We start from the raw sequence: 14105 nt of genomic DNA, 5'->3' as shown, positions 1-14105 counted from the left end.
TCTTCTCCCTTACTGTACAAGTGGTAAGAAAAGAAATATAAACGAAGTTTCTGCTCTTTAAGAATAAAAAGTGCTTTTCTGTCAAACACACTTAGTACTTCCGTTCTTATAACTTTAGTCAATTCTTAAATTTCCTATCCTATCGCTAACTGACAAAGAAAACCAAAGACCTTTCAGCTGATGTCTGTATAACTTTAAAGGACATGTTTGAGGGCTTACGTTATACCACAAATGATTATCTTAGGACTGAAAATACTTGCATGCCTAGAAAATTAAGCGATTGTCTCAGAGGCTGAACGGTGAAATGATAATACAAAGACCTGGCTTCTGCTTTGGGTTTCTACTTGCATGTGAGGTGGGAAATGAAGCCGTATCTCCTGGGCCTCAGAGACTGCTCTCTGTCCAGTGGGGCCACTGCACCCATCATGGAGAAGTGAGGATCACAGCAGTATGTTCTGGAAAACACCCAGAGGCACGTGTAAAAAGCAATCAATCCCAACACTAAATGTGATCAGTGGTATTAGGTGTGCTGAGCATAGTAGGGTCCTCCAAACCCTAAAGAACATATGGAAACCACAGAAGTGTGTGTGTGCACGTCGGGCACTTTGTGTGTTGTATCTGTACTAGTTTCTCACTCTAGAATAGGAGGCCAGCACATCTGCATACAAAGCCTCTCATTTAAAATCCAACAAAATAAATCGCTCTTGGAGAGGGCTTCTCAATCCCACAAAGAACATCACTTTGATCACAAGGGTACTGTACTCACTGGTCAACCATTTCCTGACTACCTGCTGTGTGTCAGGCACTGGGGTTAGCAGACGGCCAAGACAGGGTCACTGCCCACGAGGAGTTTACAGGCTAGAGGGAGAGCAGCATGACAGCCCCCCCAGAAATCCAAGCAGAATCCCTAGGGGGTCCTCCATAAGCATTTGCTGATTAAACCCAGGGCAGCTTTTCTGTACAAATCCGTCTCCTCCCTTCCTGGCTCCCCCAAGGCTCTCACAGACATGAGGGGCAGCCACGGAACGAGAGCAAGCTCACACTTCCCTTCCACCAGGTGCTTTTTAAGGGGGTCCCAGCACCTTTTAAATCCATGCAGGGGTGCCTGGGTGGCTCAGTTGGCTGAGTGTCCGACCTCGGCTCGGGTCATTATCTCATGGCTCGTGAGTTCAAGCCCCGCGTCAAGCTCTCTGCTGTCATTGCAGAGTCTGCTTCTGGTTCTCTGTCCCCTTCCCCTGCTCAAGCTCTCTCAAAAAACAAACAAACAAAAACAAAACACAAAAACCAAAACCCAAACATTAAAGAATAAGTAAATAAATCCACGCAAAGTGCCACCTCATTCTTTCCCCAGATATTCAAATGTCTCCATCTGACCACAGGAGGCATCTTCTAGAATCAGAAAGGCCAACAAGAAGGTAATACTGTAGCATTTTTAGCACTCCTTGGGAAACTTTTTGGTCTGGTACACAGGAGGAGGAACATACCAAATGGAACCCCAACGGACCAAGGCAGCTGACGAATTTCTCTAAAAACCCAACTTACTACCATGAGTAACTGAGGTGACACAGCAAAGACAGCCCTATCTCTACCAGGTCAATATAAAGATGTGCTTCCTGCATATTGCAGGGAACCCCCCTCCCACCCATGAATTATAAAAATGGCACCCCAAAGCATCACGAAAGTGGTAGTACAATATAACAGGACACTTTAGCACAGGGAGTACACCATCCATCATCGCCCAAATATTCTTTTCTGGTTGCTGCGGTTTGAAAACAGCCTACTGTTACCTATCAACTCCTCACAGCAATGAAATAAAGAACTAATGAAAGAAACAAAGAGTTCAAAGATTTCCAAGGCCAAATCTTTACAGCTATATCGACTATACTAGTTGGTAAGCACTGTTTTAGTCCCACTGAAGGAATGCAAACACCAGGTAAAACTTACTATACAGACTACGACTCTATGAATATTTACACCCAACGTGAGTTGAACATAGTAGTATAAACTGAAGGGCCACAGGCTCAAGGATTTATCGGAAGCACCAGGAGACAGTAATATATGTAGTTTGGAACTACAATTTTAAAAGTAAACATGTATAAACAGACTTACCAAGTCACATAACACACACACACACACACACACACACACGCACGCACGCACACTCTGTCCCTCACACTTTTCCCTCTCACAGGATAGAAGCACTAACACACACTCACACACACACACAAAATGAAAAACAAAAAACAAACCCCCAAAACAGCACTTCATTTTAAATTAAACACTTATATGTTTGAAAAATCTATATTTGGATGTTAAACAAACAAACAAACAAACAAACAAACAAGCCTACTTTAGACTGTAGCCTACGAGAGATCCTTTAAATATTCACTGACTCTAACCCCGAAACAAGTTTCCTTCTGTTGGCGGGATAATGAAAATAAATTGCACTTCCCCCAATGATATTCATTTAAAATTTTAACATCTATCCTCAACTGCCTATTCCAACCTACGCCTGGTAAAAGTGCCTTACGGAAAAAGAAGTATTAAAAATTTATCGAGAAAAAGATGTTTCAAGGCATAAGTGGAATGTTAAAACAAACCTGCATGAAATGACTTAAAATTTATTTCACAATACTGAAGTAACTGTCATATACAAAAAAGTCACGATTAATTTTGGAGCCTAATAAAATTAAATATATTCCTACCCTTCAGCAGAATATTTTTATATTTATATATAGGAAAATAACAGTTTGGCACTTAGCAGTTCTTGTTGGTTATTGCATCCCGTATTATGTGGCAAATTTATTTTAAAAAACATCATCTAATTTCTGCAGCTACCGTGTCAATGAACTGAATAAAAAACTAAAAAAGAACTGTTTTTATAAAATGAATTGACTAAGTCATGCAGGCACTGATAATATTGCAACAATATTGCAATAACCCATTCACTCCTCAACAATGAATTGTCTCCTTGGAGAGGCCTGGTGTGGGAAGAATTATAAACTTCAGAAATTAAGAGAATGGCTTATGAAGAGAATTCAGAATTAAGAGAAAGCCTGCCATGGCTTTCACAGGACATCCGTTACTGCTTTACTGTATGTCAGATGCAACTTCTGAAGGCCAAGGTTCTGTTCTGTTCAGGAGATTTTACCAAAGAAAATTCACTTCTTCAGCAATTTGTTTCCTCTAAAAAACGAGTATCTAGCTGTCAAAAAAGAAAGTCTGCTTTCTTTGCAGTGGCCGCGTAGCTTGCTTTGATGAGAAGACATCCCAGGTATCACTGGGACGGTGTGCGGACGACAGCTGACTGGTACACGATTCAGAGGAAAAAGGCCGGCTTTGCTTTACGTCTCGAATTCGATTGTGTTACGTGAATGTGTGGCAAATCTGGCCCGGGGCCTCTGATACAGAAGATAGACACCTCACGCCTTCTTTCAGCAGTATCTTCTCCACACACAACATTCTTTAGAACCCCCCCCACCCCGACAAGTCTTCCTTCAGCAACGTTTACAGCATTGTACTGACTCCTAACAGATGTAAGAAAAAAAAACCGCAGATAGGAGGTTACCCTTTTTTCTGTTCACGGTTGGGGAAACACAAGCGAGGTTTCCTATGCATGTTAACAGCGTATAAGCATTCCATCTAGGAAGTTTCTAGAAGAAACTCCTATTCTCAAATGTATAAGCAAAGGATACATTGATACATTTATTAATCATTAAGACAAAATACTGCTTCTTACAGCCATTTACTGAGGGCGGTGGAAACTGTAGAAAACAATTAAAATTGAAGAGCTCTGTATTAAATTGATTAGAAACCTGATATTACATAAAATTCAAATTATGATGTAATCAAGCACTTTGAAGTCCCCGATTTCACACTAAGGTGGCATAATTCGAATGGAAAACAAAGTATCTTACAAGGTAAGTGCTACTAATGACAGATTTTCTCCCCGCGGTGGGAAGTGCGGCAGCACGGGGAGACAAGGGAAGGTGGGAGAGTGGAGAAGCAGAGAAGAGATGAATTCGCTCTACTATGAACAGAATGAAATTAAGTTGAGGTAGTTTTATTCTACCAGCCAAACTTTACTTATAATGTAATTTGTCTAAAACTCTTGCTAGTGAACGGCATCGAGAAAATTCTGCTACAAAGACTAGATTCTTAATGCAGGTTCGCGCTCTAAGACAGGTTTTCAATCCGAAACAGTAGTAAACGAGACTCTGTGTGCTTTCAGACAGATTAAAGTTTTTTGATCCCTATATATTTTGTCTGGACAGCTTGTGCGGTCACAGCAGACCTTGGTCACTTGTCTGACTCGGGTCTTTCTTCTGTAACATCCCTTACTCTGCTAATCTCCTCGTGTTTACAAAATGGTTCTGGTTAACTGAACAGGAAGAACGAACGGCACGGCACGGGACCCTTCACAGCTCCGAGAGAACTACCCCAGAAATTACGGCATGACGTATCTAAGTTAACACAGAAGCTAGCAACTGCCTTTAAACTCGCACGAGGGCTGCAACCTGACTCATTAATTTATCGAACCTTTAGATTACTAAGATAGAATGTCATGAGAGAGAAATTTTATCTTAGTTTCAATTCATGATAATATAGTTTAAAAAAGATTCTGAGGACACAGTACTAGTAGTAAGTGGAGACTACGTGGCCCAATCTAACATCTTAGGCACAAACCTGAATCTGTCGGGCAGGGTTAGGCATGGTATTTCCTTTCAAGTGCAGCAGGAACGCAGTCTCGGTGTGTTTGGATACGTTGATTTGCATATACGGATTTCTGTTGTTTCCCCCAGCCAGGTACCGGAACACAGCAGTCGCTCGGAAAGGAGTCCCCTTCCGGGAGAATGCACCTTAGTACGCTAACTTCGATATTTTACATGACCCCGATTCCCACTTCCCTTTGCCTCTACCGGATAGTTACTCCGTTCGTCTGCAGACACATCTACCTGGAGGAACGGATTCCTCCAAGGGAGCTTTTTCGACAGTCACGGGTTCTCCGCGAGAGGAGCTGAAGCGCGGGCTTCTAAGCGTTACAGTAAAACCACCGGAGATACGCTGCCACCTCTGGTCCCCTCGCAGAAAGCCAGGTTATGGTGCGCCGGGTCAGGAGCTCTGCCTCCGCTCTGCCGCCTCTTCAGGGTGAATGAACACGGATACGGAATAGGCCTTGCTGGAGCTGCAGGCGGAAAAGCTTGCAATTTGCAATACGTAAGGCTGCACAGCCGGTGCGGCGGAGGTCGGACGGGAGGAGCGGTTTGGTATGGTGCCACGTCCCCGTGCTTCTTTTAAACTCACGCACGTAGTCGTAATTGGTACCTGAACCACGAGAAGCAGCACAGGTGATACAACAACACGTCTTGGAATCGCCAGAAACAGCTCCAGCAAAATCGCCGTAACGTGCTTACCTGTATCGAGATCTCCGATAACATAAATACTGGCTCCTATGGGGACAGCTCCATAAACAAAAGAAGAACTGGCGGGGATGCATAAATTCTGGTCGTTAAGGTAGATCCACCTGAAAAGGAACAGACAGACAAAACGAAGGAAGTCAAGAGGATGAGGTCTAGGAAGACGACAAAGGTGGTTGGCCGGTCCAGAGGACAAGGCGCCGCGCCAGTTCAGCTCAACCTGTTTCCCCATTTCCTTCCTGTCACTATGGATGATACCTCATTTTGTCCGTTCTAGAACGGCACCCACTTTGAAACACAAAGCGTACGCACTTTTCAATCTGCTTCTTTGGCTCGGCAAAACGTTCCCGAGACTCAGTACCCCGTGGCTTATACCATACTTTGTTTCTTACAATTTTAAGTGGTTTTCCATTGTATGGATGTACCAGAATTTGTTTATGCGTTCCCTCGCCCGTGTTCCTTTGGGTGCTTTCTGGCGTTCAGCTCTTGTGAATAAAGCTGTTTTGGACACTGGAGTGTAAATCTTCTTTGCGGATGTTATGTCACAGAACTGGTTATACAGCTAAAGCTGTATTCCACCGGGTAAGGAAATGCCGCACCGTCTTCCAAAGTGTTGTGCCATTCTCCGTCCCAGTGAGCAACATCTGAGGCTTCCTATCGCTGGGGATTACTGCCAGCTCTCGGGAATGTGGGTCTTTCTGATTTCGGCCATGTTCGTGGTGTGGGCTTGCGGGCTTCCCGGAAAAGAAGGATGCTGGGTGTCTCTGTGTGTGCTCACTGGCCATTTTATCAGTCTTCTTTTGTGAAATGTCTGCTCAAAGATTTGCTCATTCTTAAAACTGGGTTTTCTATTTTCTTCTTGAATCGTAAGATTCTTTGTGTTTTGGGGATACAAGTCCTTTGTTAGATACGCAGATCATGAATATTTTCCCCGGCTTGTAGATTATCTTTTCATGTTCTTAATGGAGACTTTTGAAGAAGAGTTTTTAATTTTGATGAATCACAATTTATTCTTTTCTTCCTTTCTTTTTCTCTCTCTCTCTCCCTCCCCCTCTCTCTCTCTCCCTCTTTCTTTCTTTCTTAAAGGTCACGCTTTCTATGTCCTTCTAGGAAATCCCTGCCTATTCCAAGGCTGCAGAGGTTTTCCTCTTATGCTTTCTTCTGGAGACTTCACAGTTTCAGCTTTTACACTCACGTCTTATGACACATTTCAAGTTGAATTTCTGGTACGGAATTAGGTAGATGTTCACTTTCCTTCCATGCAGACCTCTAATGGCTCTAGTACCATTTGCTGAAGAGACGTTTCTTTCCCCACTAAATTGTCTTGGCCCTTCTGTTGAAAATCAATTTAGGGGTGCCTGGGTGGCTCAGTCGGTTAAGCATCCGACTTCAGCTCAGGTCACGATCTCGCGGTCCGTGAGTTCAAGCCCCACGTCGGGCTCTGGGCTGATGGCTCGGAGCCTGGAGCCTGCTTCCGATTCTGTGTCTCCCTCTCTCTCTGCCCCTCCCCCGTTCATGCTCTGTCTCTCACTGTCTCAAAAAAAAAATTAAAAACGTTAAAAAAAAAAAAAAAAAGAAAATCAATTTAATAGCCACTAAAAGGACCCAGGCCTCTAAAAAGATATGGCTGATTCCCCAGGCGAGACAGAAAATGCAAGATGAGCCTGGAGTGCCTTGTGCGCCTGACAGGAAGTGCTTAAAGGACGGGGTGTGTCCGAAGGACACAGAGCTGACAGGAAGGCATTCCCAGTGGCCAAAGCTGGAACGGTTGAGCAACAAAATAAAAAACGATAGCACTGCATTTATAACTCACAGAGTTGCATGGTGTCCCAGCCAAAAATGCGTAACCAAACCTCAGCTTGATCATGAGAAATCATCAGACACACCCAAATTAAAAGACATCCTATAAAAACACAGACCAATTACCTTCAAGAATACCATGGTCATCAAAGGCAGGGAAAGACCAAGGAACCATCGCAGATGAAAAAAGACTAAAGAAACACACCTGAGTATGTTGTCGGATCCCGCATGGGATCCCAGAGCAAAGGGAAAAGAGATTAGTGGATGAGCTGGTGAAATTCGAATGAAGACTGTATTTACTTAACAGTGCTGTACCAACATAAATATCCTGATTTTGGTATCTGTACTATGGTTATGTAAGATGTTAACATGAGGAGAAGCTGGGTGCATGGCTTAATGCAGACTCTATTTTTGCAACTTTCCTACCAGTGTAACACTATTCCAAAATAAAAGCGTTTTTTTTCGTTTGTTAGTTGGTTTGAACACCACCACCACCAACCATAGATTCTGCTATATAATGGCGTTCACTTAAAGTAATTGGACCAAACAATTTCCCTTTAATAGCTAAAGACATAGCTGCGGGTGCAGCAGACCTCATCAGACCCCGGGATTGTATCTAAGCCCGTAAGAACTACCACGTCCAGGCCTACACTCGTTATTGGAGCGCAGGGCGTATGGACGTTATTCCTGTATCTCCAACTCTGTGCTATCGAGTGTCCAGGAAGACGGCGGCTGAGATCCAGCGCATCTCCGTGTTAAATACAAATGTGAAACTGTTTCACTAAGAGCAGCACTTTCCTTTCAAAGAACTCTTCCCAGATTGTTACAAAGCAGCAGCTTCCATATTTGGAATTCTAAGAAGCACGGACCTTCCGAGATCACGTAACCACTGCAAAGCAAGGCTAATGTAAGGCTGCCAGAGTCTTAAGCCCTTCGTGCAACATTTGATTCATCTTACATCAGAATGGTGACTGGTACCCAGCAGTTTGCTGGGACTAGGAATGGTTTGGTCCCTGCTCCCAAAATGTCTCTAGGAAATAGGGAAACGGAAACATCCAAGAGCTCTCCCTGAAAAGTAAAAATGCGGACCTGAACAGGCCTTTGAAAGAAAGTGTCTGAAAACGGCAAACTACAGTAACTGGCTTATTCACATTTTATGTCTTCAGGGAGAAACATCACTATTGAAGCCCTGACATTTCAATTCTTCCCAGGCTCTGAATCAAATGAAGCCAGTGAGTGTCCCCAAGCCTTGTCTCCAGCTGCACCCTACATCCAGGACCAAGGCCAGCGGGGAGGCACACGACCCCTCCAGGCGAATCCATGACGGGGCCATGTGTATCCGCACGAGGGTAACCGGCACTGCTGACTGAACATCTGTGACTAGATTATTTACTGAAAAGCACATCAGAACACAACAATATTTTGGCATAATTTTGTAGAGTTGAGAATCTCTCATTATTCCTCCCTGGAATAATTAAACAAAGCTGAGGCAATCGGTCTATGTAGATGATCTACCAAATTTGGTCCAAAGCGGATCAATGACTCAGAGTTCCTGGGTTTCAGACAAATAATCCTAGGTGATCTATTTCATATAATGCGGAGGCTTCAGATGAAATAAAACTGATACAAAAACTTAAGTGCATCGTGTATTTACCTGCTGCTTGTAAAACGGATATAAAACGGGCACCTGGGTGGCTCAGTCGGTTAAGCGTCCGACTTCAGCTCAGGTCATGATCTCACAGTTCGTGGGTTGGAGCCTTGCATCAGGCTCTGCGCTGGCAGCAGGGAGGCTGCTTTGGATCCTCTGTCTCCCTCTCTCTCTGCCCCTTCCCCCCCCAAAAAGACACATTAAAAAAAACAAAACAGGAATAAAAGGCATACGGTTTTGCCTTTCTTTCTCTGCCATCTAGCACCTCGCCGACCTTGGACAATTTAGCTGTCATGTGTCAAATGCAGAGACCAAACACCCCCACTGACATCGAATGACCTGTGGGCATGAGCTCAAGTGGCCAGTGTAAAGTGCTTTGCACAGCGGCCAGCACCTAGCGGCCGTCCCAGAGTGATAGTCATTTTTGTAACGGACAGGGCAGTGGTATGCCTTTAGTTACCATGTTTTCAAACACGGTCTTATGAGGACTTGAGGCTGCAAGGACGGTCCTCTGCTAACTTAGAATGAGCAATGTCCCCTGTGAAGGAGACCAGAATATAGCCCGGCTTGTGGCAGTGAGCTTTAGAGACAGCAGGACAGGAGGGAAGGTCAGGGGAGGAGGGACAGTGAAGAGGGGAGAGGGACAGGCGATCAACTGGAGAGGAGAAAGACAGAGGGAGCTTTAGTGAGGTTCTGCTTCCAGGAGGGAGAAGGAAGCTCTTAACAAGCTGATCCCCCTGGGAGAAAGCAGGTGCCATAAACTTCGGGCAAGAGACCAAAGCCACTGCCCGACGGCTCTGGAGACTAAGCCAAAGCAGGCAGATTTGGGGAAAGAAGGTGAGAGTCGAGCACACAACCCCAGGGAAGGAGCCTGCCAGTGGTCTGGCAGTGTGGGCCAAAGGCAGCCTTGAGTCCGTGAGCCCGGAACCGTGAGAACTTGAACCTGAGGTGGGCCTCCAGAACTGAAGACGGGCTCGAGCGGCTGTGTGCAGCAGGTGTTACAGCCGCCAAGGAATCCTACCAGGTGCGTGGCTGCTAGAACTGTCAGCACAATGCTCTGACAGCACCAGAAAGGACCTCGGGGCCCCGACAACGTACCATTCACGATGTCCGGGACGCAGCCCAGAATTACTCAACCGACGAAGAGCCAGAGAAAGGAGGACCCATTCTCAAGGGAACAAACCATAAATAGACACCAACTCTGACGTGCCCGGGGTGCCGGGATGATCTATCAGGTGGGGACTTGAACGTGGCCAGAGTAACTACGCTTGAGAGAGAAAGGTAAACACGCTTCCGAGAAGATAGGAGATTTCGGCAAAGAAAGGAAGAAATCTAAAATTCTACCTGAAGAATCTGGCAAGGGAAGAGCAAAACAAACCCAAAGTAAGTCAAAAGAAGGAAATAGTACATGAGATGAGAGCAAAACACAGTGCAGAAAATGAAGGGCCTTGAAAAGATGAACTCCGTGTTGGGCTTTGCCAATAGGGGGCGCCGGAGGGACCGCGAGGCCAGGTAGGGAAAGGGCTTCTTTCCCGGGCTTGGTGTGCCTCTTTTCTTCCTCCCGCGGGCTGCAGGCAGGAGGCCTGGAGGTGCTTGCCCTCAGCAAGGTCCTCTGCCACCCAGCAGGCCGCTTCCTGCACACCAGCTCTGCCCCCAGCTCCCCGGTGTCCTGCACGCAGTGGCCACGGAGCACCCTTGCAGGGTGGGGAGGCCTCTTCCCAACATGCTCCTTCTTAGGGTACTTCCCTCAGCCCTAAAGATAGTAGTGGCTGCACTGCCCAAATTAGCTATTTCTGCACTCCTCAGAGCTCTCTTTCACCCATCAGCAGTTAACCACCTCTTACTAGTGAGTGATCGTGTGAATTACGTCTTCCCTGTTCAGATGACTGGTGTGGTTTCTGCCCCTTGACTGGGCCACGGCTGAAACAGATCTGGTCAGGAGTGCGGTTCATCTCCCGGTGTCTTACAAAGACTACTTCCTAACCATCAGATTCAAACAGCATAACGCCAAGGGGCAGACCAATAGGATGTCTTAATGGAACACCAAGATGATCAAAATCTCCCCGGACTAAAAGAGGGCAGAGAGCAGGGCTGACGTGGCTCTGAGGCCAGGCAGTGCAGGGGTACCACTGGCCCTGCCAGGCAAACTGCTTCTGGGAGTCCTTGCATATCGGTATGAAGAAAAAGCAGGAGCTAGGTCAACAGCAGCATACCAAGGCCGGGGACCGCGTTGCATAAGGACACAACATCCACATAAAGATACTACATCTGGGACTAAGTCTGTGATCCGTGTAACCATCTGATTATGTTTATGAAAGCACACGGCTGTTGTCCAAAATCCACCTGCCTTTTCTACCTTTTAGGCAAATTAAGTGGGGACGTGAGAGGTAGCCCCACTCTTGCATTTTCAAGTCTTTGATGGCGGAACCAATTTCTGGCAATTGCTCAAGGGGACAGAACTGCTTCCGGTCTTCTGTCGTGGTAGGGAAGGAAAGTTACAGCAGACTTCCCTTAGCCCTTCTTACCACAATGGCCCCGACCCCGCGAGAGAACCAACACGGGATTCCGCCAGCTGTTAAGTAAGTCTGCTCAACTACACGTTCAGGGATCAAAACATGAAACCGACAGGCCTTGACTTCAACAGTCACCATGACTGGTCTATAGAAACCAAAGGGGGGCATCCAGGCTGAACGCACGTGGGGAGGCCATCAAACACAGGATGCGTAAAGAAGGGGGCTGGAGTGCAGGACACGGAAGGAAGAGACTGGAAAAGGCTGAGCATTTCTCTTAACCTCAGAGAGCGGGGAACCCCAGCAGGGGGTACACACTACCATCTCTGTTCGGTAAGCAGTGGGGAAATACCAAGAATTTCCAGTGGGAGACTGCAACGACTGAAGTCCGATTCATCTTTCAAAAACACAAATAGGGAACAAGTACAGGAAACCTGGTTAGAAGGCTAATGATGCTACACACAGGGCGGCACGGACACAGTGGGGCGGGAGCAGAGAAATGAAGGCGGGTGATGTGGAAAATATGCCAGAGTCTAAAAAAGGGGACAAGACTGGGCGACGGATGAGAGGTGAAGCACAAGACAGAATCGAAGATGAGCTTTTCTGGGTGTGGGTAACCGGGAGGGTGGCAGGACTAGTGAGGGAGCCGTGACACCGGGCGCAGTAGTAGGGGATGCCTGTCATTCTGGATTCACGAAGTGGCTGCTACGACGTGGCACGAGTTAGGGCAATTTCTTTGCTCTCCTTCAAACAGTTTTGTTTTTAGTCAGAAACACAGAAAATACGATATGGCATTTTTCCAGGAAAGTTTTAACCTAAAAATAGGGAACAAAGACAGGAAAGACAAGAGATTACTTAAAAACAATAAATGTTCTCCAATCTCACACAGATTGCTCATCTGGCAACAGTTTCCATGGTATGCAAATATAACATACTTGGAAACATCTGCTCTGTTGAGAAATAAACTCCTGCTATATGTAACTTTCTTCCTGTAGAGATTTATGGGAAAGCCTGTGTTTTAAGGCCATACGGTGTGGTGGCTGGAAAGGTGACTGTGCGGCCAGAGTGCCTGAGTTCAAATTCCAGCCCCACCACTTGTGAGACCTGTGTGTCTTCGGGCACATTACGTAACCTCTCTGTGCTTCGGTGTAAAATTGGAAGAAAAGGAGCACCGATACTCAGAGGGTTGCTTTTTGAAGACCGAATGAGTTATGAACGAGTTAATCCACGGCACTTACTGTTATGTATATCTCTAGTGTCATCTAAACAAGTAAGAATCGTAGATGTCATACTGACAAGAGAAATTCAGCTTTCCTCATTCTATTATTTAAAAACGAACACTGGCGGGTGCCCGGCTGGCTCGGTCGGTAGAGCATGTGACTCTTGATCTCGGGGTCTTGAGTTCAAGCCCCACATGGGGCCTTGAGCTTACTTTAAAAACTAACAATGCACAGGGGTGCCTGGGTGGCTCAGTCAGTTAAGCACCTGACTCTCGATTTCCCCTCAGGTCATGATCTTACAGTTTGTGAGTTTGAGCCCTGTGTTGGGTTCTATGGTGACAGAATCCCTGCTTGGGATTCTCTCTCTCCCTCTCTCTGTGTCCCTACCCTGCTTGTACATGCATGCTGTCTCTCTCTCAAAATAAGTAAATAAACATTAGAAAACAAAAAAACTTAACATTGGACAGCTTAGATAGAAGGAAACTAACAATCCCTGAATTTACTTGGAAGTGCTTTTAAGTAGCAAGGAAGGAGCCATGCTCTTATGTCTAATACTTACGAACCGAAGGCAAGTAATACACTTACATTCAAGCTTATCAACTATAAATATGAAACAGCCTGCAAGAAATATAAAGGTTCTAGTGATTTATAGCATATCAAGGACAGACTGAGAAACTGTGTAGCCAGATTTAAGTCCTATAAACCAACAGGGACAGGGAAGAGTGATGCATCAGCGGCCTTAATTACCCCAGCAGACAAGCGGCATCCTATACTCACGCTGCCTAAACAGTAACTCGGTCATCACGAAAAAGGTGCGTGTCAGTATTTTACCAGAAATCAAACGCACTGACCGGTGCTTGTAAGTCAAGTTGAGCAGACGGTCTCAAGATTCAGTCGGGCAGGAATTAACACAGTACTTTATACCTTGGACAGTCGGCCCTCACAGTAATGTATCAAGAGAAATGTAGAAAGTCTTTGAAATTCTGCCCCCCCCACCCCCCACCTTAACCCCACAGCAGACATTCTCTCAATTGCTCTCAAACTTTGTCTAATAAATTTTCCTAACACTGTCTATTCCTGTAATTGAAGGAGGGAAAAAGGCTATGCAAATATCCTGAATATAAAATACGTTAAAAGTTAGGTGACATTTATTTCTATCTCTAAAGTCTTGGAAACTGCACCTTGTTTGCCCTAATCTAAAACGGTAAGAAATTAAATGCTGCATGATAGCACCCCCTTCTGGTAACACGGTTGAAATCCCGTAACAAGACGAATTTTCCCATGACCTCTAGGATTTAAAGGGAATAGTCCTGTTTAGTGGCTATCACAGTAAGGTGTGTGAGAGGCGAGAAGGGGAGGGGGCGGGTGGGAGGGTGCCCGCTCTACAAGACAGGTATGGCAACCTATCAGACGCTTGAAGACTGATACCACACTTCCATCCACAGAACCAACCTTCCATTGAGCAGCTGACACAGGTAAGGTGTGCTGCTGAAGCTAAGATCCAGAGCTG

At 45.7% G+C, this 14105-nt stretch overlaps 1 protein-coding gene across 5 annotated transcripts in view; it reads right to left on the bottom strand.

Moving 5' to 3' along the window:
• GAN (gigaxonin) overlaps nt 1–14105 on the bottom strand; it is a 95768-nt gene that overhangs the window by 39716 nt on the left and 41947 nt on the right. For 3 of the 5 annotated variants that reach the window (XM_042967943.1, XM_042967948.1, XM_042967944.1), the window contains 2 exons: nt 5415–5524; nt 2349–5325 (listed from right to left, as the gene is read on the bottom strand). The exons of 1 other annotated variant lie outside the window; for it this stretch is intronic. In XM_042967943.1, coding sequence (XP_042823877.1) covers nt 5144–5325; nt 5415–5524 — 292 coding nt within the window. In that variant the 3' untranslated portion in view covers nt 2349–5143. Of the gene's footprint in view, nt 1–2348; nt 5326–5414; nt 5525–9116; nt 12191–14105 lie in introns of those variants that run through there. One more of the 5 variants, XM_042967945.1, reaches the window with a different exon arrangement.

The sequence above is a fragment of the Panthera tigris genome, chromosome E2 (assembly GCF_018350195.1).
Source record: "Panthera tigris isolate Pti1 chromosome E2, P.tigris_Pti1_mat1.1, whole genome shotgun sequence".
NCBI classification, from domain to species: domain Eukaryota; kingdom Metazoa; phylum Chordata; class Mammalia; order Carnivora; family Felidae; genus Panthera; species Panthera tigris.
Note: the sequence above shows the minus strand (reverse complement) of the source record. Positions and strands in the feature narration are given on the sequence as shown.